Source organism: Fonsecaea multimorphosa, assembly GCF_000836435.1.
Source record: "Fonsecaea multimorphosa CBS 102226 unplaced genomic scaffold supercont1.21, whole genome shotgun sequence".
Taxonomy (NCBI): Eukaryota; Fungi; Ascomycota; class Eurotiomycetes; order Chaetothyriales; family Herpotrichiellaceae; genus Fonsecaea; species Fonsecaea multimorphosa.
Genome location: NW_015971655.1, coordinates 1 through 24,228, shown reverse-complemented (window position 1 = coordinate 24,228; position 24,228 = coordinate 1). Strand labels below are relative to the sequence as shown.

General features: G+C 52.4%; 11 protein-coding genes across 11 annotated transcripts; 4 read left to right on the top strand and 7 right to left on the bottom strand.

Annotated features, from left to right (window-relative positions):
- Positions 1-788: 788 nt before the first annotated feature.
- Positions 789-1,871, bottom strand: Z520_08810 (uncharacterized protein; the record flags this gene model as incomplete). The annotated part of the gene is made up of 1 exon (XM_016779306.1): positions 789-1,871. The coding sequence occupies one exon, from the start codon at positions 1,869-1,871 to the stop codon at positions 789-791; it is 1,083 nt and encodes a 360-aa protein (XP_016629416.1).
- Positions 1,872-2,887: 1,016 nt separating this feature from the next.
- Z520_08809 (uncharacterized protein) lies at positions 2,888-3,550 on the bottom strand (the record flags this gene model as incomplete). Its single annotated transcript, XM_016779305.1, has 2 exons — positions 2,888-3,250; positions 3,359-3,550. The coding sequence occupies 2 exons, from the start codon at positions 3,548-3,550 to the stop codon at positions 2,888-2,890; spliced, it is 555 nt and encodes a 184-aa protein (XP_016629415.1).
- A 966-nt stretch (positions 3,551-4,516) lies between these two features.
- Z520_08808 (uncharacterized protein) lies at positions 4,517-5,831 on the bottom strand (the record flags this gene model as incomplete). Its single annotated transcript, XM_016779304.1, has 4 exons — positions 4,517-4,738; positions 4,815-5,360; positions 5,457-5,766; positions 5,821-5,831. The coding sequence occupies 4 exons, from the start codon at positions 5,829-5,831 to the stop codon at positions 4,517-4,519; spliced, it is 1,089 nt and encodes a 362-aa protein (XP_016629414.1).
- Positions 5,832-6,139: 308 nt separating this feature from the next.
- Positions 6,140-6,919, top strand: Z520_08807 (uncharacterized protein; the record flags this gene model as incomplete). Its single annotated transcript, XM_016779303.1, has 1 exon — positions 6,140-6,919. One exon carries the CDS (start codon positions 6,140-6,142, stop codon positions 6,917-6,919), a length of 780 nt encoding a protein of 259 aa, XP_016629413.1.
- A 344-nt stretch (positions 6,920-7,263) lies between these two features.
- On the bottom strand, positions 7,264-8,310 carry Z520_08806 (uncharacterized protein; the record flags this gene model as incomplete). The annotated part of the gene is made up of 1 exon (XM_016779302.1): positions 7,264-8,310. One exon carries the CDS (start codon positions 8,308-8,310, stop codon positions 7,264-7,266), a length of 1,047 nt encoding a protein of 348 aa, XP_016629412.1.
- Positions 8,311-8,930: 620 nt separating this feature from the next.
- On the bottom strand, positions 8,931-10,382 carry Z520_08805 (uncharacterized protein; the record flags this gene model as incomplete). The annotated part of the gene is made up of 1 exon (XM_016779301.1): positions 8,931-10,382. The coding sequence occupies one exon, from the start codon at positions 10,380-10,382 to the stop codon at positions 8,931-8,933; it is 1,452 nt and encodes a 483-aa protein (XP_016629411.1).
- Positions 10,383-10,970: 588 nt separating this feature from the next.
- Z520_08804 (uncharacterized protein) lies at positions 10,971-12,832 on the bottom strand (the record flags this gene model as incomplete). Its single annotated transcript, XM_016779300.1, has 4 exons — positions 10,971-11,781; positions 11,831-11,952; positions 12,000-12,289; positions 12,349-12,832. The coding sequence occupies 4 exons, from the start codon at positions 12,830-12,832 to the stop codon at positions 10,971-10,973; spliced, it is 1,707 nt and encodes a 568-aa protein (XP_016629410.1).
- Positions 12,833-13,317: 485 nt separating this feature from the next.
- On the bottom strand, positions 13,318-14,768 carry Z520_08803 (uncharacterized protein; the record flags this gene model as incomplete). The annotated part of the gene is made up of 2 exons (XM_016779299.1): positions 13,318-14,624; positions 14,678-14,768. 2 exons carry the CDS (start codon positions 14,766-14,768, stop codon positions 13,318-13,320), a joined length of 1,398 nt encoding a protein of 465 aa, XP_016629409.1.
- Positions 14,769-16,291: 1,523 nt separating this feature from the next.
- On the top strand, positions 16,292-17,632 carry Z520_08802 (uncharacterized protein; the record flags this gene model as incomplete). Its single annotated transcript, XM_016779298.1, has 2 exons — positions 16,292-16,804; positions 16,862-17,632. 2 exons carry the CDS (start codon positions 16,292-16,294, stop codon positions 17,630-17,632), a joined length of 1,284 nt encoding a protein of 427 aa, XP_016629408.1.
- A 496-nt stretch (positions 17,633-18,128) lies between these two features.
- Positions 18,129-18,365, top strand: Z520_08801 (uncharacterized protein; the record flags this gene model as incomplete). Its single annotated transcript, XM_016779297.1, has 1 exon — positions 18,129-18,365. The coding sequence occupies one exon, from the start codon at positions 18,129-18,131 to the stop codon at positions 18,363-18,365; it is 237 nt and encodes a 78-aa protein (XP_016629407.1).
- Positions 18,366-21,510: 3,145 nt separating this feature from the next.
- Positions 21,511-23,904, top strand: Z520_08800 (uncharacterized protein; the record flags this gene model as incomplete). The annotated part of the gene is made up of 1 exon (XM_016779296.1): positions 21,511-23,904. The coding sequence occupies one exon, from the start codon at positions 21,511-21,513 to the stop codon at positions 23,902-23,904; it is 2,394 nt and encodes a 797-aa protein (XP_016629406.1).
- Positions 23,905-24,228: the final 324 nt, after the last annotated feature.

Sequence of the window (24,228 nt, the reverse complement as noted above, 5' to 3'; positions counted from 1 at the left end):
GAGCACATAAAGAAACGAAGATGTCGAATCATTGTTTTTATCACCACGTCTTTTCTGTCTGCAAGTATTGCTTGAACCCCTGTTGATTGTCATGTAGCTGAAGGCTATGTTAGCTACTATCTACACTCAAAAATCCGACCCCGGGGTATCTCGCCTCGAGTCTGACATGACCGAAGTCAAAATAGGTGTGGACGAGTCAGTCTTTTGCAGTATGGCGATCTCATTGCATATGAAGCAATCCCTTTTATCCCCTTTGTGCCATCCAACATACCCGACGTGCTTCTGTACTCAAATAGAGAGCCTAAGACCTTGGATATGATACGTTTCGCACTCAACCGTGCATTGCCCGCCGCTGTGTCAGGTGTCCCTCGGGCGCCAATGCCGCAATGAATGACGCGGGCAGAAACGTATTCCTGTCCTCCACCATCACCGGGTGAATGAAAATACTCATCCGTGTATTTGGTTTCCAGATATCTAAGTGTGCGCACCCTCTTATTGAGTACTGGTGACAAAAGTTGAATTTGTTGTAGAGTCGGAAAGAGATAGGTAGAAAAGTCAGCAGGAAGAGGTGGAGGAGGAAGGTGGAGAAGGAGGAAAGCGCTTGTGTATATGAGGTCTGGTATTTCTTGATGGATCCATACTAGGCCAAAGATAAATGGCGCAAACAAGCGGCGGCTGGCCAACAGAAGAACCATTTGTTCTACTTTCTCCACAGATGCCAACTGCTGTCTGAGCCGCCGCCCTTCCTACCCTCATTCTCAGGCGGAAGTTGTGCGATAGCAAACTCCTCAATTTAGGAAGTCCTCCTCGTCATTGTCGGTGTCAAACACTCCTCCTCTAATCTCTACATCTTCCATTGTGTGCGGCGTCAGCCGTAAGGGCCAAGTATACCAGTAGGCAGTGGGATTCGCGTCCTCCAGCTCACCACGTTCCAGGGCGTCCGGGGTCCAAATATACCTCCCCAGCATTGGCGAGAGGCCGTTCCACCGGTCCGAAAACTCCTCCTCAAACCGTTCACGGACTACCTCGGACCAAGACCTGAGGTTCCCGTCGTTGTCGACAAGGCGGAAATAGAAGAACCCGCCGTAGCTGTCGAGGCCTACCCTGAAGCGTTTGGGGAAGGTGACGTGGGGCACAGTTGTGTTCTGCAGCCGCCAGGGGTACAAGCAAGCGTCAATCGTGCTGAGATCGTGGACGGAGGCGCGGTGGCGTTTGTCCCGGTCGTCGAGCCCGCGTGACCCGTCGAAGACGAATTTCCAGCGGATCTTTTCGTTCTCTTGCACATCATCGGCGTTTCCCATGGCGCGCGCGAGGGCGGTGGACTGGCGACGGACGCAGGTGATGGAAGACCGGCATCTGGTGCCGCTAGCAAAGTTCGAGTAGGGCACTTTTATTCTTCTCAGAGTTCTCTGGACGAACATGCATGCATCGCCCAGCTCTCTATGGAGCCCCGGCGCGAAGGTGACGATGATTTCGCCCCAGATGGTCGTGGGGAGCTTTGCCGCTTTGCCCAGGTTGGTGTCGAGGATATCGTCCGGTGTCGTCAAGGTAGGGCACGGGCAATTCTTGCCGCTGGCGATGTAAATATGCAGCGTGGAGGCCTTCGTGCAGGAGAGGACCTCATTCCTAACGGCGCGGGAGGTCTGGAGAAGGGATTTGATTGTAAGAGGATCGAAATCTCCGGCTGAGTCGGTAGATATGGTGACACCCCGTTGTGGAATGAGGTAGCTCAGGACCCTTAGGATGATTTCGTCAGGAATGTGACGTGCGAAAGAAGGAGCGATGTCCATGGCTTCGGCGTATTCTGGGTCTCTATTAATCAGAGGTCTCTGGGTACGGTGTACGCTGAAAGGAGAAATGGCTGGATCCATTATCGACTTGGTAGAGCTGAGGGTTCCGTAGTCAAGTCGGGTATTCTAGTAAATATCTTGGGGTACACTATGGAGAATAACACCTAGGTACGTAGAGTTCGTCTCGTAAATCGAGTAGGGAACAACGTGAGCTGCTTTTATGGCCAATGCTGCGTAGATTTATACGAGATGTTTCTCCATACTGCTACCCGGGAGCTCATGGTAGATAAATATCTCATATCGTGTCGACTACAAAGGTGGTTGTGGACCCTGGAGGTCCTCCAGGTCCTCAAAGTCCTCCGGATCCTCCAGCGAGGCTTTGGGAAAAGGGGGTAGGTCCAGACGGGTAAAAAAGACCCACATAATTAGTGGGTGAGGGAACCTATGACCAGTCGTGGCTTCAGCAATAGTGGCACTAACAACCATGGCTTCGGAGGGTACTGTCAGGATAGTGCCTTAATCCCTTGTCTATTCAGCAAAAGAACCGAATATCTCGCCAAATGCTGGCGGATTATTAGGCACTATAGTAGATAAGGATACCTGGTAGGAGATTCCTGACAGATTTATTGTCGTCCGTCCCGTTGATCGAACAGTGCATACAGGGCCCCGATGCCTCCATTGCGTCCCAGGGAGACTTGGCAACCAAAATGTAAAATACATCTGCCCTTTTGCAAGAGTGAAGCGCTCCTCTAAGCCTTCAAGCGTGGCTTCCATCTCGTCCCTGCATTAAAGATGATGGTTTCCTACTCAACTCGCGGCCGCTCTTAAGAGCGAGTGGATGTCGAATCTCCTCCAAGTTCTTGATCAAGCTCGGAGCGGCCTCAACTGGTCAACTTTTGCCTTCCTTGGCCTCCCGGAGAACTTCCAACACGACCTTCTCGAGCCTCCCATTATCTGCCTTGTAAAACCGGACCAAAATCTGCGCTCCGCTCTTGTTCCCTGCTGTGTGGCATATCGCTGCCACCGAGAGGTTCGCGCAGACGGCTTCTTGGTCCAGGTCAAGAAGCATCTTCATCACTTGCACTCCGGACACGTGATTAGCTGCTGCTGAAAAGACCGGCCACCTCTTCTTTGGCAATCAGGCCAGCTTTCATATTGCCCGACATCCCTGTCGATTTTACAGTGTTTCTAGCGGCTTCGAAGGTGGCATGCGCAAGATCTTGGAGGGTGGGTAGAAAGCGAGCCATGTCGGGTGCTTGGTCGTCTTCGGAGCAGAGTCGACTAGGGACTGGGTACCAGTCTGAGGCTGGAGGGTTATCCGAATGTATGTCGAATACTATCCAGAGCGAAAGGGATCGGTCCACAAACACCTCGTAGCCTGTCCATTTGGACGTGCGCCCCCCTGTATCATTCCTAGCATGCACGAATAGCCGGCCAATACCAATGACGGGGTTTGGAGTCTATAAACTCTCGTCGTCCTTGATAAGGCAGCAAAGCTGTTTGTGAGGGTGCGCTGCAGTCGTGTCAAACTCCACCCAGGTGTAACAAGGGTGTAACTGGTAGTCTACTGAATCATCTCTAGACTCGTCGCCCTCCACAAACAGTGGGATTGAGTCATCACACATGTCAAAGGGGAGGTTCGCAAGCCAGGAGCAAGTCTTAGGATCCTCCAGCGTCCGATGGCCTTGAATGTCTCGGAAGAACTTGTCGACTAGAGGTCGATCCTTCAACTTTGCATTTCGATCATGTGTTATTGCCATGCCGTAGTCTTCGGGCCGTGTTCGCCATCAGACCAATGGGCCGAATTGTCTCGTCCGTCCGTAATGTCAGAGCCTGAAAATGATCGGATCATGTCAGAATCTAACATTTTGGACACTTCAAGGAGCACAGGATGTAGAGGGACATTTCTCACCGCTTCCATCCATTCTGAATTCGGGGTTCGATGTCGTGTACTTGCAGGTGATGGATAGATTTGATGCTGTTGGCTGTTGGCTGATGGCGAAGGGTGGTGAATTGGTTTTGAAACTGCTGTAGCCTAAATAATAAGAATGGTGGGGGTACGGAGTACCTAGCACGCCTAGGTAGTTATGTAGGGCAGCTTCCTTCCTTGAGGCTTTCCCCCCAGTGACCTACCCACCTACCCAGGTACCTAGGTAATTGAACCAGTTAATAACTGGCACGGAAGCCAGCACCACCCCAGCGGACACTACTGCACACCTCTCGCCTTAAAACCAACCTAGACACTTTCCTGCCGATGAGGCTACGAATTACCAAGCTCGCTAGGTACCTAGATAGGTATATGTTCCAAGGGTGCCTACCAAGGTACACAGTACCTACCGACGACTACTCTAATGACAACCCATTGCTTACCTACAAGAACGGCTGGTGTTGCCATTCCTGGCCAGGCAGGGGAACAGATGGCCCACAAGCAAACCGCCACCCTCGTACAACCGTTAGGCGTAGCGACATAAGGGAGGTTAAGCGACAAACCTGAGAGCCTCGCAGGTAAGACTACACGGAGTCACGTTCTAACGGTGGCCAGTTGAAAGATGGACCATGGTATTGCCGTCGCTGAAGATCCCTCGGACGAGTGCTCGTATGCGGCCGCTCGCTGCTGGAATGGTCCCTGAGCAGAATACTTTTTTCAAACAGATGCTGAAGATGAAGAACTGCTCTGTGGAAAATTAGATAATCGAGCGCTGCGGTGGTCTCTCGAGGGACTTCGGTCAGGCTGCGAATGGTGTAACCCGGCTGAACTCCCATTGTCCAGGGCCAGACGTTTCATGGACACGTTGATACCCTAAGATCCCTTGAATGAAAGCAAGGATCAGACTAACATTCACCACCGCGGGTCTTAGAATGCCCTCAAAAGGCTCGATGGTCAACGAGTCATAGAAAAGCCCGAGGCCAATGTTGGACTCGTTCAAAGTAATACACAGGGAGGGTTTCTGCGTTGGAACATTAGTAGAGTTGTTTAGGTAGAGTCGGAATAGATATGTCTAGGAAATTCACCATCGCACTCACCTTGAGAATATTTCGAGGATCAGTCTTGATCCATCGCCGCAGGTATTCCGCCAGAAGCTGCAGACTGGGTTCATGCGTGCCGCTTACCGTGATCTTGTTGGGTCCATTCGACGACACCAGCATCACATAAGGGGTCGTGGTGCGGAAGAGAATCTCTGGTCTGGGCAGTGCCTCGAGCGCGGGAAAGACATCGGCGTCCGGCTCCAGCCGAGCTGAATGATGCGGCACACCCTTTGGCGCTGCAATGATGCTGACACCAGTGCTTTTGGTGGTATCGGCGACAGATTCCAGTTCAGCCCACTCTTCTTCGTCTTCACGGGTCGGGTTTTGTTGTCCATTGACTTCCTGCTGCCGGGAGGTGGACAAGGGTTTGGTGGGACCGTGGTTTGTCTGTTCAAACATGGATTCAAAGTCCTCGGAGAAAGCTGATGAAGCAGTCTGTACCATCGTCTGCTGCAACTGGGTGTTTTGGGGTAGCGAGATGGTGAATGAGTACGAGTGTGGCTCCAACCAGGCTGTCCGGACTCTCGATTCGTCGGCAGTGACCTATATCCATACGGATTCAGCTTTTTTCCCCCTGCCTTGAATCTTGATTTGTCTAGATACGGAAGACTGAAGAGGAAGAAGGGGCTAGCAACTCACTTGAATAGATACCTTCACAACATAAACATTCTTCAGCTTTTCAAGTAGTTCTTCGGTCCAAGCCTCGAACCGCGCATCCTCCAATCTCTTGCCTAGAGTATGGCACCACACCTCGATGAGTTTAGCAATTGTCGGGACGAAAGTCGTCATCTCGCGCCAGGTCGGCCGCAACTCAGCCCACAGCATGTGCCATTCTGGCGTGCATGAGACCTGATAGCCTGTGATCTTGGCAAGTCTCACAAACGAGTTTTGCACAGCGCTGTCGGCCTCGTCGAATAGATCGCGGATGTCTTTGCGGATTTGCAAGGGTCTATAGCGGTCGGTTTGTTAGCGAAATGCGGTCGATGCGGACTGCGTGACTTACAGTTGAGACATTGTTTGTGGAGTCTGGGGAGGAAGCGGGCTACGGGAGAGCTACCGCGTGCATGGATGGGTATTTGCACAGAACCGAGTAGACAGGTTGGTGGTCTTGATGGGGAGACAAGGAGAGACACGCCTCGATGGATCTGCGTAGCACGGGACAAAGAAAAAGGGGCAGGTGGGCAAATTCAGCCTTGCGCCGTTTCGCCGGATGCGGTCGCCGGTGCTTCTCTCGGGCCTTGGCATTCATTCATCCCTTCACCCCTTCGCCTCTCTACCGGGGACTAAACTGTATCTGCTCCGCTGCAACAATATATAGGTACATGGACGCCTTCTGCACGAACCTCGAATCCTTCATCTCCAAATACGGCCACGACGGCAAATCCGAGCTCAACACCCTGTGCAGCAAGCACCAAGTGGAACTCGCACCGCAGACTCATGAGGACGACACGGGATTCACGTACGGCGGCCTGCAAATATCCAAGGACGGGGCGCTCCGGCTGCTCTTCGCCGAGGGAAACCTCGGCGTCAACGTCAGCGACGTGAGCCGCGACTTTCACGAAGCCCTCAAAACCGCCACCACCACCACCACCACCACCACCACCTCCTCCTCCTCCTCCTCCCCTTCTTCGGGAGGTAGGTCCGCATTCAACATCACCGCGCGCCAATCCGTGCGCGAATCATACGACCCCGAGATCTCCGCCACGCAGCGTGCCATCGGGTCTCTAGTCGGCGCACCGGACATCCGCCTTGTGCCAAACTTCGAGGCCAACGCCGCCGTTTTGGCAGAGGCGGGAACCTTGGGCAAAGTCCGTGACGACTGGGACAAGATCCTCGGCGCCGCGAGCCTGGCTTACTTCGAGGGTCTCAAGTACCAGCTCGAGCGCGCCGGGTTCAAGGACGATGATCTGCTCCAGGAAGGGTGGAAGGAGGGTGTGTCCAAGGGCGAGATCTCGCTGCGCGTGGTGGACAAGTTGCAGTCCACGAAAGGACAGTATCATGAGGTGTTGCTTGAGCATGGCGTGCTGGTTATTCAGACCACGCCAGAGTACCTTTGGACCAATACGTCCGATGTAGGCAGTGAGATCTTGGAAATACTGTGAAAGTCTTGAAAGGAGGATGGCGTAGCGGATGAATCATAAAGGGAAAAGACAGCTAGATCAAGGTGATTGGGGAACAAACTCTGTCTAATGGCACGTTCATGATTCTAGGCCAGTATCTATGACCTCCTAGCCAATTCGCTCTTTTCGTCAAGCCATTCCAATTCTGACATGCTGCTGGGCCGTTCTTCTAGCACGATCCAGTTCTCTCTCACTCTTGTACATTGATCTCTGCTTCGGCCCTTCCCCTTTTGGCATGTCCACCCTCAGCTGCTGCGAAGAGAATCTGTTGTCTCACTATAGCCCAATCCGTACGCGCCACTGTCCTTTGTCGCTGACATTGCTTCTCAACCTGTCTGGAGAACAACCTCTTGAACCACCTCGGCACTCCACTTACTGGCAAGGACATCTCGATTTGTTTTTGTTCTAGGTATGTTGATACGCATGATCACCTCTCCTGAAAAAATCTTTGGTACAGCACCGACACGTGCAGACAAACCCCGAGCATCTTCTTCAAGGCTGTCATCACCTATTGAACGTCTCTGCCAACCGTAAATTCTCTGCTGAAAGATTCGCTGAAGCTGAAGGCAAGCATGACGGACTGGATCGATAATTGGGTTCCGCCTCACATAATAGTGGAGTGCGTCTCGATGGATATTTGCATAGATAAATTCTGGCAGCTCCAGCGGGGCGGGGTCCATTGAAGACTGGTCAGCCATTGTCCACTCCCAGAATCGCAGCACATTCTGCACCATATGAATGTGCCAAGGAGAAGCGCCTTGTAGCTTCTCAAAGACAAATTTGAAATTGACAGCGCCGGTTCGAGGAATAGACGTCCTCAAGCGCCACATATCGACTGCCAGGCCATTTGATTGGCGGGAAACACATCGCGCAGCTTTCACCAGTTCAGCCGAATAAAAGCCATTGTGGACGTGGCTCCAAGAACCGCGCGAGGCCAGCTCCACTGGGCATGGCAGCAACCTTGACTCTTTTGGTGCGAAGCAGACCCTGACCTCCTTCCATTTGACCAGAGGGAGGAAGACAAGTCGCTTGAGCGGGTGAAAATCGGAGATCAGAGTACTCTCGTACAGTGTCCCGGAACAACCACATCTCTTTCCACTGGTGATGTAGACGTTCAGAGGCTTTCTGAATATGAGCTGCAAAGCCTCGTGCTTGATGTTGAGGCTGGTCTTCAGAAGCGCACGCACGGTATCCAGATCGGCATCGTATTCGGGATCGTTGGAGATGCAGAGTCCCGCGTCCGGCACAAAGAAGGAAATGATGTGAGAGATGATTTCCACCGGCAGTTTGTAGTCGTTCAGCTGGAGGAGGGTCGGGGTTCTGGTGCCGTTCTTGTTGCTGCTGAGGCTCGTCAAGGGATTTGAGTCCGCCATTCTTGCTCTTGTCGCTGGCTGGAGGATTTCAACAGCGATGGAGAGGATGAGCCGGCACTCTTGGTAGTGTGCTGAAGGAATTGTTGTGCCCAGAAGTAATGAGAAATGGATTTGGTCAAGTGGTCTTCAAGGTATTGAGAAAGAGAGAAAGACAGAGAAGAAAGGGGAAGGGAGGGAAGTGAGGTACCAGACGCGGCTTTGAGGTGAGGCAGCAGCACCACATGCACCCGTGAGTCTTGTATTCACCTTCAGCCTTTCACAGGCGTGTAAGAAATCACCCTTTGAACATGACTTCACTGGAAAAGATTCCAAAAGCAAAAGGCACTTACAGAAGCTCCTACCCATTAATACAAAAGGAGTAAAAAGGAGGGAGGCAGTTGTCGCAGTGTTTTTAAAGCCAGCTGGCTTCGTCCTTGCACATTCGTGACTGGCATAAGGTATCGTTAACACATATACATACATGAACATCGCCTCCAAGTGTATATATCTCAGTTGTATGTGACCGAACCTACATTAAATGATCCAAGATTCCTCAAATCAAAATGCAGTCACTTTCTTCGGCGCCTCATTTCTAACCCAACCCATTGCACTTTTGTTGACATCCAAGCATCGAATTCCCATCAAGCTGTAAACCGAAATGCCACCTCCTCCATCGTGACCGTACCATTCTCCACTCCCTCGAGGTATTCTCTCAACCCGACGCCCCAGCGGCTGTGGCCGACGGTCGAGAGATCCAGATCCGCGGGGCAGGAGGGGATGGGCTCCCATTTCGAGCGGTCGTTCGGGTCGCTGTCTGAGGCTTGCTTCACATCCTCTGTGTCTTTTTCACTTTCATCGTTGTCATCATGATCGGCCTCATCGAGGTCTGGCAAGTGCAGCGTAGGTTCTTTGTGGTTTCCACCCTCTGCCGATCCACCGTTCCTCTTGTCCTTCCTAGAGATGGACTTCTTGGTGATTCTCTCTTTGTGTTCGTCATCTTCGAGAGGAATCTTGTCAACCTTGACAAACACAGGAATGACGGCTCCAGTGCCCAGACTGAACTGCCTGTGGTTCAACACTCTCATCAGGGCACCAAGCGCCCCTGAGTGACTGGTTATGCTGACCCTCTCTTTCCCACCGATCAGATCATCACGGCCCATTAAACTGTCCATAAATTCTCTTAGGCGCTCTGTCAACGCGCTTTCCGGTTCACGTCGGTCGGGGTCGTAGAACTCATCCGTTTCTGTCAAAAGCGGATCCAAATCAACGTTGAAGCTTGGGAATCGCTGCCGGATGTATGAAACATCACTCCGTCTGTCGCACGTGTGTATGCCGGTGCCTTCTCTCAGCTTCTCCATCACAATGGCCTCCAGCTTGGCCCCATCTGGGAGGACGCCCGCGAACGTGATGTCGGCAGTCTCCATCGCCCTATCGAGGGGGCTCGCCAGCCACAGTTCCGGCAGGCTCATCTTCTGCTCCGCGATCTGTTTCTGCCAGAATGAATTGACCTCCCTCGCTTGCCTCTGTCCCTCCTTGGACAAGTGAGCGTCACTCCAGGTCATAATCCCGTCCGGGTCGCCGTCGAGCGCAGAATAGTGGCAGTCCCATGCCACGTTGCCATAGTAGCGCTCGGCGATGTTGTGGTAGCCATTTCCGTGCCGGCCGAGGAACAGAAGTAGATACCTCGCAGTAGAACCATGCCGTTTTGTGTTCCTTTTCTCTCCATCTTCCTCGTCCTCATGCGCAGCGCGGTTCAATGAGGAGATATGGTGTTCGAATCTCTGCCAAGGTGTCATGTCTCTGCCGTTCTCGGGGAGTGTCTCATCCGATTCATATGGACGATCGATAAGACCAAAATTGTTGGCCATGAAGTCGAACTCTGCGGCGACCGTGGAGGGATCATCTTGGAGGAAGTACCCATCTAACGTGGTGTATGTGTAGGCATATTTTCCTTGCGCCGAGGGCTGCTCGGGCTTGTTCTCTTGTTCAGTCTTGTCTTCTCCTCCTCCACCACCGCCGCCGTTATCGTTATGAATGTCCAGCACGCCCTGGTGGCCGGAGGAAGAGAGGAGAGAGACGCCCACGTCGCTCATTTCAAGCAGACCGCACACGGCGAGGGAGACGGTGAGGAAGAGGAGGATCTGTCTTTGCAAGCCACAGGTATTAGTCCTCCGCCCATGCAACGAGATAAATAATGAATTGCTGTTCTCAGCTTTCTTTCTGCAGGGGAGGAAGAGGAAAAGAGAGGGCGGAGAGAGATCCACAATACAACTTACATGGCTGTGGTAGTGCGACAGAGTCGAGTGGGCCCTTTCCACCGACGATGGACCTTGCGATGCGGTGAGTAGTATATCATCTTGGCCTGGTGGGTGTCACGAATGGCGGGATCATTATGGGCGAACCGCGGACCCCTTTGCACGACTCTGAGGGTGCGAACTGCAGTGGTAATAGTTTCAAGACAAGACAGTTAAGTGAATACGGAGAGCTGCGGCATGTCATCAGACTGGCGGTGGAGGCGAGGATTAGCCGACCCCCCCCCTTCTCGGCGGGGGAAGCTTACGAGTGTGAGCGATTTTGGGCGTGCCAGTTTGACCAAGTCTTATTGGATTTCAACCAATATTTGTGTATCGTACACACATCTTGCCGGTATTGCAGTTCATGTTTTCAAGATGCAATTGGGTTTAGAATGTTGTCGGCTTGAGAGGACATATTCGACAACCGTCAGAGCATGCGGTATCGTGCTGTCCAAGCAGGTTCTCATCCATCTGGGAGTCCAGAACACGAGCGTCGACATTTCCCACGGCAATGAGCTGGTCCAAGCACTCTCCACGGTCCCATACCGACAGGGCAGACTCAAAATCGTAGATCGATCCCGGCAAACGTAGGAATACACGAAGCGCGTTCTCAATCGCCATCCAAGTTTGCGCGCTCGTCCTCTTCACCACACCTACCAGCCTGGACATCTTCCATATCCGCTCATAGTGTCCTTGAGAACGGAAAGGGGTAAGTAGCGTCCACAACAGATGCTCAGCACTTAGACTGCTGTCATCGTCGGCTTCATCTAAGATTCGTTGCAGAGCCTGAAGATATTCCTCGGTGGCTTGGGAGAGGTCTCCGTGCTCCGCCATGACCAGGTTGAGATGTATCAGACAAGCAAGACGGCAGTTATCCACCGCTCGTCGTTTGTCTGGGCTTTCATAGCCTGTCTCAATGGACTTCAGAGCATTCGCAAGTTCTGATCCTTCATGGAACATCGTTGCACGAGACCGATGGGCCGTCAATTGCCGATGCTGTGCGGGTGTCGAAGGGAGGTTCTTCAAGATCTGGCTTCGTCGTGCGTTGATGAACTGGGTGAACTCTATGCAACTGTTTCTAAAAGTCGAGTCTGGGTTTGTGCTTGGAGAATGAGGCAAAACCGCCGAGGATTCGACGAAGTCGTCCACATAAGCTGGGTTGCCATCTGCTGTCGGCCATGACAATGCTATGAAGCTCCTATACACCTCGTCAGCAGATCTTTGCATGCCTAATGTGGAATACTGACCAGACCAGCTTCGTGTGCAGTGTCGGATTGCTCTGCAGCGCTTGGAATCCTCCACGATCTAGGAGGAGTCGCTTTAAGGCTCCCCAATGCATTCTGGCGATCTCGCGATCCCCCCAGATACGCTGATTTTGTCAGGCAATGGTTATTTTTACAGACTGCTTGAAAATACCTCTGCATTAGCAAGGAGGCCGACACCAATAAGCGTCCAATCGTCACAAGGCCCCTGGCGCCTCTGAAGACTCTGATTCACGGCCGCAAGTGCACGTTGCTTGAACTCGAAGGTCTGCAGAGACATGACATTTCCTCTCATTCCCGCTAAGTGATGCGCTGCGTGGTGGAGCATGCCTAGAAATGGGATCTCGTGGTTGCGGTAGAGGTTGAACAAGTCCCAACAGGCTCGTGGCCTGCGAACCGCCCTAGCCCAATGTCTGTGTACAAGGGAGGGGATCACAAAGTAGTCTGGTATGCCTCAACACCTGTACCAAACATATGTCAGTGTAGATTAGAAAGCAACTCACAGTGATCCACAAGCTCATGCACATCGCGGGTTGCTGGGACAGGATAGGAATTAAAAGGATCTGCTCGCCCGCCTCCTAACCGTTGTAGAAAGCAGGACTGCCCTCTCCCTGCATCCCGCTGTACAGCATGATCGGGTGAGATGGCGTCTCTGTCTGCGGCGTGCCTTCTCCCTTCGTTCTCGGGCTTGGAAGTGCTGGGAAACGCAATGAGAGGTTTCGAGAATTCGCCCTCGTTCTCCTGGTCAGTGGCCAACCAAGCGTTCCTTGCCTCAAATCGCTTTCGCCGGTAGTGTTGCGTAGTGACCCATGATCTTGTCTTTCTCCGTTGAGCTTTACTATTCAATCCCTCGATGAACTGGAATTGCCGTTGGAATTTGGCTGAGTCGTTCTGTGGAGCATCATGCTTGCTTTTTTTCATGGCAAGGCTCCCTCGAGGCTCACCAGGAGTAGCTGGTCCTTGGCCGCCTGTAGTCAGTGTGGCCATGTTTCTGTTTGAAAGTCATGTTGGGAGGTTTCATGAACTGATCTTTGGCGCCTATGCACCATGTATCTCGAACGCGAAGGAAAAAAGAAAGACAAAATTGTTGCACCGGGCTTGTTACGCTGCAACTTCACGACGTCATTTTCCAGGACCTGTAGATGCCTTGGGATCACTCGCCCTTGCTCTTCCATGTCCTACCTATCTAGGTATCTAGAGGTAGCCATCTCACGCTTAGTCACTGATGGTGGCGCCCCGGTCACTCCTAACTAAACGCCTAAGACCGCCTTGGCTTGGCTAGCTAGGTAACGAGCGACCCCTTAACTCCATGAGCCTCGTACAGGCCACCGTCGTCTTCTTGCAATGATTTCTTGCCTTGCGACTCATCGCTCATATCTACTCACGGAGTGTTCTGATCCATCAAAGCATTTTCGTTCCCATTCATAGGTACATATGTCGTGGACATCACGATAATCCCTTCACTACCACTTTCACATGACTGCTAATGAGGTGAAAAGAGCCACGACAAAAGGCCGAATCTTATTCTGGGCCTTGGACTGAATGATCGCTGCTCCATCGTGGAGCGGACGGGCAGTCGCACTCGCCGTAGGAAGATTTTGGGTGGCAGAGGCTAGTGAGGAGGAGATTGTTGGCGATGGTGGAGCAGGCAGAATTGAGACATTTGGGTAGGTAGCGGGTGCATTGGTCTGATTGACCAACAGAGCGTACATGACTTCCAATGCCGAGAGTTGTTGGCCTAGTCCTGTTGTCCCATCCCATCCCTCAATGTACCATTTACTCCCACAAGTATTGTTGTTGATACCTCCCGTGCATGCGGCTGCAGCACCTTGGGCGGAGGCTCGAAGAACCTCACCGATTCGACCTGCCGTGAAAGGCGCCATGTTGGATGTTGCAGCCATCCACCGAACTAGGTAGGCCTTCATTGACAGCTGGTCGGTGTTGCAGGTCATGGAGAGCTCACATTCTGCCTCGAAAAGGATATTGGATGCATTGCGAAAAGGACTGATGAATGTGTTTGTCGAATCGAGCAGGCCAGCGGTTCGTTCGATCCACGGCGAGGACCCATTGGTGTAATTCTGCAGCACAGCCGCACCATAGAGGAAGACACCGACGTTGTAGGTCCACTGATGGTGGTCAACAGCCGTGCAATTGATTGTTTCATCAGAGCCGTCGAAGACGTTGTAGATGTTGTCTACCAAGCCGATTCCTGATGCCCAGTTCCAGATTTTGTCCGCCCAATGCACGTATGTTCGGTTGCCTGTAAATCTTGCCAGTCTCGCCGAGAGCTGAAAGAATGCGCCGTTGGAGATGCTGTTCTTGTAAAAGTACCCTGCGTTCGCAGGATTGAATTGCCATTTCAAACCTCCGTTGCAACTCGAAGTGTTCCAGCGAGAGACATAATCCTCCCAAGCATTGTTAACTATCTGGACCCAGGATGGATAGGGCGAAGGCAACTGAGGGAAGGAGTACTCGGCCGCGGACATGGCCACAAATACCCAGAAGGCTTGATCGTCGTTTCCGGTGTCGAAGGCTTCGGCAGGAACGTTGAAGTCATATTTAGGGCCAAGCTGCGCAATGATTCCTTGTTGCGTAATATTGACATAGCTGTCATCGCCTGTGTAGTGCCAGTATTCCATCAAGCCACCCCATGCGCCGCCACTCTCCCACCAGTAGTAGGGTGGAAAGGGCCATTTTCCCACGACTCCCCCGGGCTGGTAGCCATTGTACAGGTCGACTACGCCCTGAGCCGTCAAGGACGCCGCCGCAAGAATGGATTCTGGCAGGAGTCAGTGATGAGTGGAATGGGGGAGAGATGGAGATTGGACTCACGTGTGTCATCAACATCGAGAGCAATACTGGCAGCATGTCGTGAGAGGAAAGAAACAAGAGTGGATACGACAGAAATGAAGAATTGAAGCATTCTGAGAGGTGTGCACAGCTTTCGCTGAGGAATGAAGAAGAATGTGCTCAAAGTCGATGTCGCCAGCAGGGAGACTGTTCAATGAAGGATAAGAAGACAACATTCACAGACACCTGGTCGACTGGCCTGCTGAAGGAGTGACACGAAAAGTCATGAAAGAATTCAAATCAAAGTGAATCAAACTGTTCAGCTGGCGATAGAAAATGACTGCGCTTCCATGTGTGATTTGAAAACAGTACAAATTCACGCTGAATGCAGTCAAGTCGTCACCCAGATGTGTCTGTACCTTTGCCTCTGCCGTTTCTCCAGCGCATCCATTGCTGACTTACTGTCTAGGACCATCATCGTCAGAGACATCGAGCATCGCCACCCGACCTCGATTGTTTTTTGTAGCCCGTGCCATTGCGCAATACCACGACGACCTGCGTCTGGCGATTGGTAGGGACTTTTGCTGCAGGGTTCACACATGAGCGCACATTACAGGGTCACCATAGGTGTCTCCCACCAAGATCGTCATGCACGTTGCCGCTGCCACAACTTCTCTCCTTTGATTCGAGTTCCATCAAGATCAACATCACGAGTTCGCCGAGTAGAAATCGCCCATGTGCTTATCTACATCCCCATGTTCTCATAAATTTTGACTCCTTGCGATGTCCTCATCGCACGGTGCGTTGGGCTCGAGATGTGAAAACAACAGTGTGGGCGATTCAGTGTGTGATCAGCATGCAATTGGTCAGAACCTGCATGACCGAATTGTACAGATGCAGGGAGGAGCTTGACATGCAACATGGTCCTACTCAGCCAGCAGGCAGTGGCATCGTCTGACAGAATAGACGCCACGTTCGCATGTAAGCAGACTGCTCAAGAGGGACGCGCAGCCGCCACATCTGATACAGCGAACACCACAAATGAAGGATATACGCCGTTGTTTCCTAGGCAGATGGGAGACGTAAAACCCTATTATCGAAAGAAAGGGCGTCCCTGCTCTATCAACAACTGATTTACCTTGCCGTCAATGAGCGCCAGTCTGACATTGTGCGACTAATTCCCCAATTCCGCTCACCAGCCAGACTGCCTCAATGCCCCAGAGGGGACCTTACCAGGAACAGGACTTTCTCTAGACCCATTTAGGGTTCCTCTGTACCATCTGGAAGCGAAATTCCCCCACAAGCGTTACAATGGACGGCCGCTGCAAAACATTCTGGCTCTTCCCACGGAGATATTGATCCATCTTACCTGCTCTAAGGTCGCCGAGACACAGAACAACTCCACACTTCGGAAGCTTTCCGCCTATCCCACAGCGAGCTTCACGAAGAAGGGCCTTAAGGCGTATTCAGCAAACCTTAGTAGCGCCGACTTGGTCCCATTTGCACAAGGACAAATGCCAATTTGGAAAACGCACGATCCGTTGCTTATCAGGCTTTCCAACAAGGCCATATATGTAAAGCCACTGGTCTCGAGCTGCATGGGCAGTTGAACTCAAGTTTGACTTTCTAGCATTCGAGCAGACCTGAAGGAAGAAGATGATCGATTTCCAACTGTCGCCAGAACAACTGGCACTCCGGAACGCAGTCAGGGGTTGGGCAAAGGCTCACCTCACAACAGCACGCTCGGTATATGAGGGTCAAGGAGCCTCGTCCGAACAATGGCAGCAACGCTTCCGCTCGACTCAGCCGATTTACGCCGAAGCAGTCAAAGCCGGTCTTATCAAGGCTCAAATTCCCAAGGAGCTTGGCGGCGGCGGAGGTCCCTTGATCGAGGCAGCTTTAGTTGTCGAAGAGTTTTACGCCGTCGAGACCAGCGCCTCTCTGACAATCCTTGGGACTGGCCTTGGCTTGACACCCTTGATCATGGCGGGAAGTCCAGCTCAACACGAGAAGTTTTTCAAACCTTTTCTCGAGGGCACCGGCACGCCGATGGCCAGTTTAGTCTTTTCTGAACCTGAGGGAAGCGCCAACTTTGCGGAAGCGGGAGCCCCGGGTTTTCAGACGATTGCACGTAATGAAGGGGAAGAGTACGTAATCAGCGGTGAAAAGGTAAGGCACCCAGAGGGTTCCGCGTACCAAGAGAAGGCCTCGCTGACGGATTGAAAGATCTGGGCGACAAACTGCTCCGGGTGGGATGATCGGGGTGCCGATGTTCAGTGCGTCTTATGCCGTGTTGTTGGATCTGCTCCAGCCGAGAACGTCCGTGACCAAACTGCCATTATCATTGTGACCAGACAAGACATTGCAGCGAACGAGCCGAGTGCTTATCAGGTTCTTTACCATCCCCAAACCATTGGACACACGGCCGTTAACGGGCCGCACATCCGGTTCAAGGACTTGCGCGTGCCAAAATCAAATTTGCTCGCACCACCAGGCAAGGGTGCCGATGTGGTGGAAATGACCTTCACAGCCTCAGCAGCTCTCGTGGGCGCCATGGGGGTAGGCATCATGCGGCAGACCTTTGATCGTGCGTTAGCCTGGGCCAAAGCCGAAAAGCGAGGCTCGACGGAGACCATGATCCAGAAGCAGAGCGTGGCGGATTTGTTGATCAAGATCAAGACTCGATGTGAGGCCACGCGAGCTCTCGTTTGGAAGGCTGCGCATTGTTTCGGCCGAACGCGATATGGGGCCGAGCTGTGCTACGAAGCCAAGATTTTTGGCTCGGAAAGCGCTGTAGAGTCGGTCATGGATGCAATTAATCTGGTCGGTGTTTCTGCATATTCAACCAAGCAACCGTTCGGGGACCTGCTGAACGATGCGGTGGTGTTGCCGATTTTCGATGGAGGTAATGTCGGGGTTCGCAGGAGGCAAATCGAGAGTATCTTTGCGAGCGAGGGATACGATCCATGGGAGACAACATTCGGGCCGAATCAGTGATTCGGCACCAGACACCTGGGCATGAAATCGAATTATGTACCGAGCTCGCCAACTACCTACCTAGGTAGGCACCTTAGATAGCGGCCGATTCAAGAGAATGAGGGAACGAGGTGCCTGTTCCCCCTTGATGTGCAGAGGCAGAGAGGGTGTGCGGCCTTTTCAAATGACACGTCAAAGGGCCAGCATTGTCCCGATGGCGTAATGTCTTGGCAGACGAGCGACCGCGCCAGTGCCGAGTCATACGCGTACTCGATACCTAAATACTACTAGGTAGTTAGCAGATGCGTACCAGGACCACCGCCAGCGCTGTGGCTTACCTCGCTTGTTTCAAAATTTGACGTTTCGGGTCCGAGAGAGTCGCAAGTCCATGTCAATCACAATCACAGTGACAACCATCATCTGCATCAGCAGCTTTTCATCCAGATATCTCGTCCACTTACCGCCTTTCTCCGAAGTGATTACCTGGGTACCACCCCAGGCAGCCGCATAAAGTACTATGCCGAAAGCCCAGAAAGGGGCTCTTCTCCAATGTGATCCGCCGCAAATGGCCATGGTGCGGAAGATCGACAAAGAGTCTGGCCATACCTACATCCTAGAGGAGATCGACGACAGAACATGCTTGGTCAAGGAAAACAAGGTGGAGGAGATCAAGGCCAAGGTCAAGGAGTTGATGGATGCGGCCATGGGGATGGACGAAGACGACAACGACGACAAGGACAGCGACCTCGACTGATTGTACCCCGGATGAGGCCCCAAAAGAGTCGTCAAGACCGCTTCCCATAGCAAAGCATCTCACTTCAACTCTCTCTTCATCAAAGCGACCTCCTGGAGCACGAGTAGGTTTGTCGTTTTTAGTCCGAAAGAGTGGGAGCACAAGACACTATTACTTGGACCAGGGCGACGGGGGACGGCACATGATCTGGGATGATCTCTCGGATTTAGTATTCCTGGAGGTGCAACAGCAGCACACGCTTGCGTGCTCTATGACGGTCCCTCTGAACAGGAATGGTGAGCTTGGGAGATATCAAGCTGCAAGGATGTCATCGGAGGGGGCGCCGAATGTGGGGACCGTGTTTGTCTACCCTGTATACATAAACCACCAAAGGGACCGTGAGCGCGGGGAATACCAAGCCGAAGCACAAATTGAACGTCTGAGAACAATCGTCATCTGTGGGTTTCTTCCTCTGCTTTCAAGGATCTAACTTTATGCTCTACTGTAGTTGCGTCAATCATTTGGAGAAGAAACTGTTTGAGGATTCGGGGAAAAGGCTAAAAGAAGACCTCCACTGGGAGTGGGAAAATGAGGTGGACCATGATGGCACGCGCATTGTGTGTAGACGACTCAGTATACAGAGAGTCAGGAAAAGATACAAATGGGAAGGAGATCGGAGGGGAAATGTAGGCGAGAAGCGCGTTCCAAAGGCAGGTTTCAGCCACATGCAGGCTGATTAAGAAGTCAGCAGGGGGGCAGCAGATCGAGTTTTATACCCTTTGGGCGAGGGACAGAAATACCTAATGCAGCGTTTGCGGCATAATGAAGCAATGCGGGTGCCAGGTGGAGTGGCCGTGGAAGATGGCGGCGAGCTCGATTAGCTTGGAAGAGGGGATTCCGTATAGCTATCGAGACTGTCTCTGGCCGAATAAGTTGATGGGGTTAGAAGATGCGCGCGGAGAGGGGAGGGTGGGATGGTGGCTTGATGCAGGCGTGTGTGTACAGGATGGTTGAGGCACAAGTGGGAGCCGTGAATCCTTGAATGGTAGCGGGGCTATCGGGGAATGAAAGTAGTGCGTGTTGTTGTCGTCGTTATTGTGGGCAGACTGAGTGCACCGGCTACCTCAAGTAGGTAGACTCGAGAGATCTAGTGAGGTGCTCCGTCCACACATACATGCGCTTGGAGGAGGAGGTGATCTGCATATTGCCATGTGGATTAGGGCTATAGTCCACAAAGTAAGCTTGATGGTGAGCAGGATTTTGAAGAGAGGTCAACGAACGGCGATCCCAGAGGCATGGCAAACAGTCAGTTCTTTCCAACTCAGAACTACCTACCTAGGTATATGTACATCAGGGTAAAGTAAGAGTTCAAAGGGAATTCAAGCGAAGTGAAAGTGAGAGGAAAGTGAAATATTGGATACCTACCTACCTAGGTAGGTACCTAGGTAGGTATTAATGAAATTGGGCTGCTATTTGCGCCTGGCTGCCACCTGCCACCTGCCACCTGCCACCTGCGACATGCAAGCTGCACCTGGCACCTGCATCCCGCCCACGCACTAACTTCCTCCCTAGGTTGCTCCCTACCTAGGTATCTACCTAGGTACTGGGTGCCTACCTAGTCGATACCCTAGTAGGTGTCCTCGTATCCTAACTCCTTCCCTCTTTCATCCTCTATTGCTGTGTCTCATGCTGCGCCTAAGCTGCCTGATGCTGCCTCACAGAACCAACAGTCTCTCTCTTTATTCGTGATTGTCGTGCTGGCTCATGCATAAACTCAATCTTGGCCTTTTGCGCTTCCGCTTCGTCTCTCACTCCCTGGTCTTTCCGTCCTTCTCCATCCTCCCGCCTCTACCATCCCTGTCTTTGCTTCATTCACCCTTGCTCCCTTGCTCCCTTGCTCCCGTGCTCCTACACTCAATCCATTCATTCATTCACCCACTCAACCACTCACTCACTCGGCCATCGATCCATTGAATTCAGTGTCTTCTCAACTTCCAGCACTCTCTGCCCACCTCCCTTTTCCCAACTCGCCCTTCGGTCTTCGTGCCACCCTCGAAGCTCTTCGCTTACCTATGTCCCCTCCTCAAACTCACCTCGTCCTAGCTGCCTCAACCTCTGACTTGTCTGTTCGTTTAGAATTTTCTACCGTTGAACCAGGACCCAGTTGCAATCTGCTCCCCGACTCAAGCCGCTCGACCGTCCAACCTGCGTCTGATACGCGTAACGGTGATGATCCCCCGCATGACTTACTCGACGCCTACGTCGATATCATCCGACCTGTTTGGCTCACCACCTCATCGGCCCCCAAAAACGGTCTCTCCTGTATGAAATGCTCGAGCTTCCTGCAATTGGTCTGGCGGTCTACAAGCCCTGGCCATCACCCTAACTTAGTCCCCGCTTTAGCCAGCAATCCGCATCCTACCCACCATTCCAAAACCACCTCGACCAGAAAACCTTTCGGATATACAGGCAGTTCCAATTCTAAGTCGCAAGCAAAAGCAAATCTTTTGACTCTTTGCATTCTCCCACATCTTGCATCTCCATCCTATGCCAATACCATTATTCTTTCACACAGATTCTTGTCACAATTGTTTGCTTCTCACACCGTCCCTCCAGATAACAAGAAGCCCCCGCAGCCACCCCCACAAGCCACATCATCAAACATCCCACCAAGGTCCCAGTTGTTCATCGAATTCTCAATACCTTTCAAGCTCTCCCACGCTCTGGCTTTGGCACGAGGAAGGGAAAAAGGGACAATCATTCATCCAGCCAGATCTCAAAATCTCGTATTTCCCAACACCATTCCCAGATCCGCTCGCATTTACTCTCCAAGCACCGCCCTGAAGGGTCCCTCTTTGCTTCGAGAGAAATCTGAACCACTATCCTCCACAGTTGGCGTCTACTTCTCCTCGGTTTTTGTTCCCATCCGCCCTGTGTGAGGCAATTTCAGCCAGGCCCTACACTCTTACACCGGTTATTCAGCATAATCACGGTCCGAACCGAATCTGACGCTTGCCCTTGACTTTCGAGACTGTACTTTTGCACATCCAAGGCCGAAGCTCGCAACCCAGCAGGAGCCCGTCTCTCAAAACAAGGACCCCGAGTCCTCTGTCATGTTGTCTTGATACTGAACTTGTCGCATGATGTACCAGCTCCCGCATTCATCATGCTATTCGAACCTGGCTCTGTCCCTCCAGGACCTCCTATCGAAACCAAAAAAGCCTTGATCTTGCTCGACTTCCAAAACGACTTTGTCAAGCCCAGCGGAAACCTTCCCGTCGCCAACGTTGAACCCTTTATACCCAACTTACTGTCCCTGGTAGACGAATTCCGCGCCAAGGGGCAGGTGATATGGGCAGGGACCGAATACCGACAATCGCGTTCGACCATCTCTTCCGTGACGGGGTCTCACTCTATAATCCTGAAACAACATCTTCAGCGGCAGGAATTTACCGATGAGAGTAGTGAGTACTACAACGACCCGAATTACACACGCTCACCTCGCGAAGATCCTCTGTCGCCCTCGCTGAACCCAGATGTCACGCATGATCGAGAAGCATTCCTTGCACCCCTATTGACCACCACCAAGCACAGATGCTGCATGCCTGGCTCATCGGGTGCCGACTACTCGGACGGCATCAAAGCAGCCATCGACCCACAAAGAGACCTGGTTATGCTGAAATCCCACTACTCTGCTTTTCAAGGCACATCCCTTCTCATGCATCTTCGAACCCACCTCGTCACTGAGCTCTATGTCTGTGGCTCTCTGTCAAACGTTGGGGTCTACGCCACCGTCCTTGACGCTGTTTGCCATGGCGTCCAGGTTACGCTTGTCGAGGATTGTCTAGGATACATCGATGAAGCTTGCCACATAGAAGCCATGCGCCAGATGGCAGACGCTATGGGTGCAAATGGAATCGACTGCCAGGAACTGCGTGACGATATTGCCGGCCTCCTCGGCGACATTATCCACGAAGAGGACTACCCCACCAGATTCCAGGTCAGCCTGCCACCACCATCTCGCACGACAAGGTCGCATACTTCGAGAACGCAGATTCATGACTGGATTTCGAGCCTCGAAGGCGAAGAAGCCCCTGCCACACCTGCCAAGGGCAAAAGAACACCTTCGAAAGAGACGGAACAGACCGGCGCTATCCGGCGTGACTCCAACACACCAAGTGAGTCATCTCGTAGATCTATAAGGCAAATATCTGTTGAGCGCAGTCCTACTCGGAAAAGATCAACCAGTGATCTGGATCCCTTGGACGAAGAGCGTGTCCTAAAGCTACCCCATAATCCTTCTTCCCGTCGTAGCTCGACCCATGCTGAGCAACTGAAAACCAAGCAGACACAGCAACACACACGGAAGCGGCGACCTTCACAAGAATCATCAGTCAGATCCGCTACCCCTACGACATCAGTCCTGCACCAAACACTTTCGACTGGGGCCCCATCTGCTCACAAGGAAATGTCGGAAGCTGATCCAGCCGAGGCCAAAAGCCCAACCCCTGAAGCGAAGGAAGAAAATGTCCAAGCAGTTCGAAAGAAGAAGAAGATGATACCAAAGATACTTGGTCCTGGCGACACTCTAGGACAAGGTGACTGCAAACTCCACACAGGCATTCTCGATCAAACAGAAGCTGAACAGGCCTTTTATTCTTGCAGAAGCGACATCAAATGGCAGAAGATGTTTCACCGATCCGGTGAAGTGCCTCGCCTGGTCGCTGTTCAGGGGTCCATGTCTAAGGATGGGACGGAGATTCCAATCTATAGGCATCCAGCGGACGAATCTCCAGAGTTATTGCCTTTCGACGCAGTGGTTAGCCTGCTACGTGGAGTTGCAGAAAAGATTGTCGGCCACCCGTTGAACCATGTTTTGATTCAGTGGTATCGCCACTGCGAGGACAACATCTCTGAGCATTCTGATAAGACGCTCGACATCGTTCGAGGATCTCAAATCGTGAATGTAAGCTTGGGGGCACAGAGAACCATGATGCTAAGGGCGAAGAAGTCCGCTCTGACACCCGGCGATTCGAACGACGACTCGGACGGTGCCAGACCTTCTCAAAGAATCCCTCTGCCACACAATTCGCTTTTCGTCCTCGGGCAGGAGACCAACCGGCAGTGGTTACATTCCATACGAGCCGATAAGCGACCTCTTCCAGAAAAGACCCCCGCCGAACTCGCTTTCGACGGAGAAAGAATCAGCTTCACATTCAGACACGTCGGAACATTCATCAATCTGGCCAACAACACAATATGGGGACAGGGAGCGACAAGCAAAAAGCGAGAAGATGCCCGGCCTTTGTTGACTGGGGCCGAGGCAGAAAAAGAGGGCGAAGCCATGATTCGCGCTTTTGGGCAGGAGAATCATCGCAGCGCTGATTGGAACTGGGACGAGTGGTACGGACGGGGATTCGATGTGGTCAACTTTGAGACCAAATCCGTGGACGAGGCCAACGCACCCAATGATGATCTGGGGAGCAGGTCAAAGGGCGAGAAGAGGAAAATTGCCGACGATAGCGAGACTTCAATGAGGGCTGGTTCCGCGCCATTCTGAGACTCCCAAATGCCTCCTCACATGCGCAATTGCTTTACAGCAACCTGGCACCTATCCCGACAAAGAGGCGGTATGTTGAAGAGCTTGTGCGCATGGACCAGGCGGGTAGAGATAATGGTCAGCTTCTGACAATTTTCGGCCCCCACCTCACCTGGTGAGCGCGAGACGGAGGACCCCATCCGTGTGGTCCTTGTTGACCGCGCTTTGTCGAAGATAAACCATTGTCAGCGTCGAGACCTTGAGTCGCAGGCCAGTACCTATTCTCAGCTAGGAAACGCCTGGCAAGGTGATGGGCCGTGGGCTCATATAGGCTACAGCCCCCCC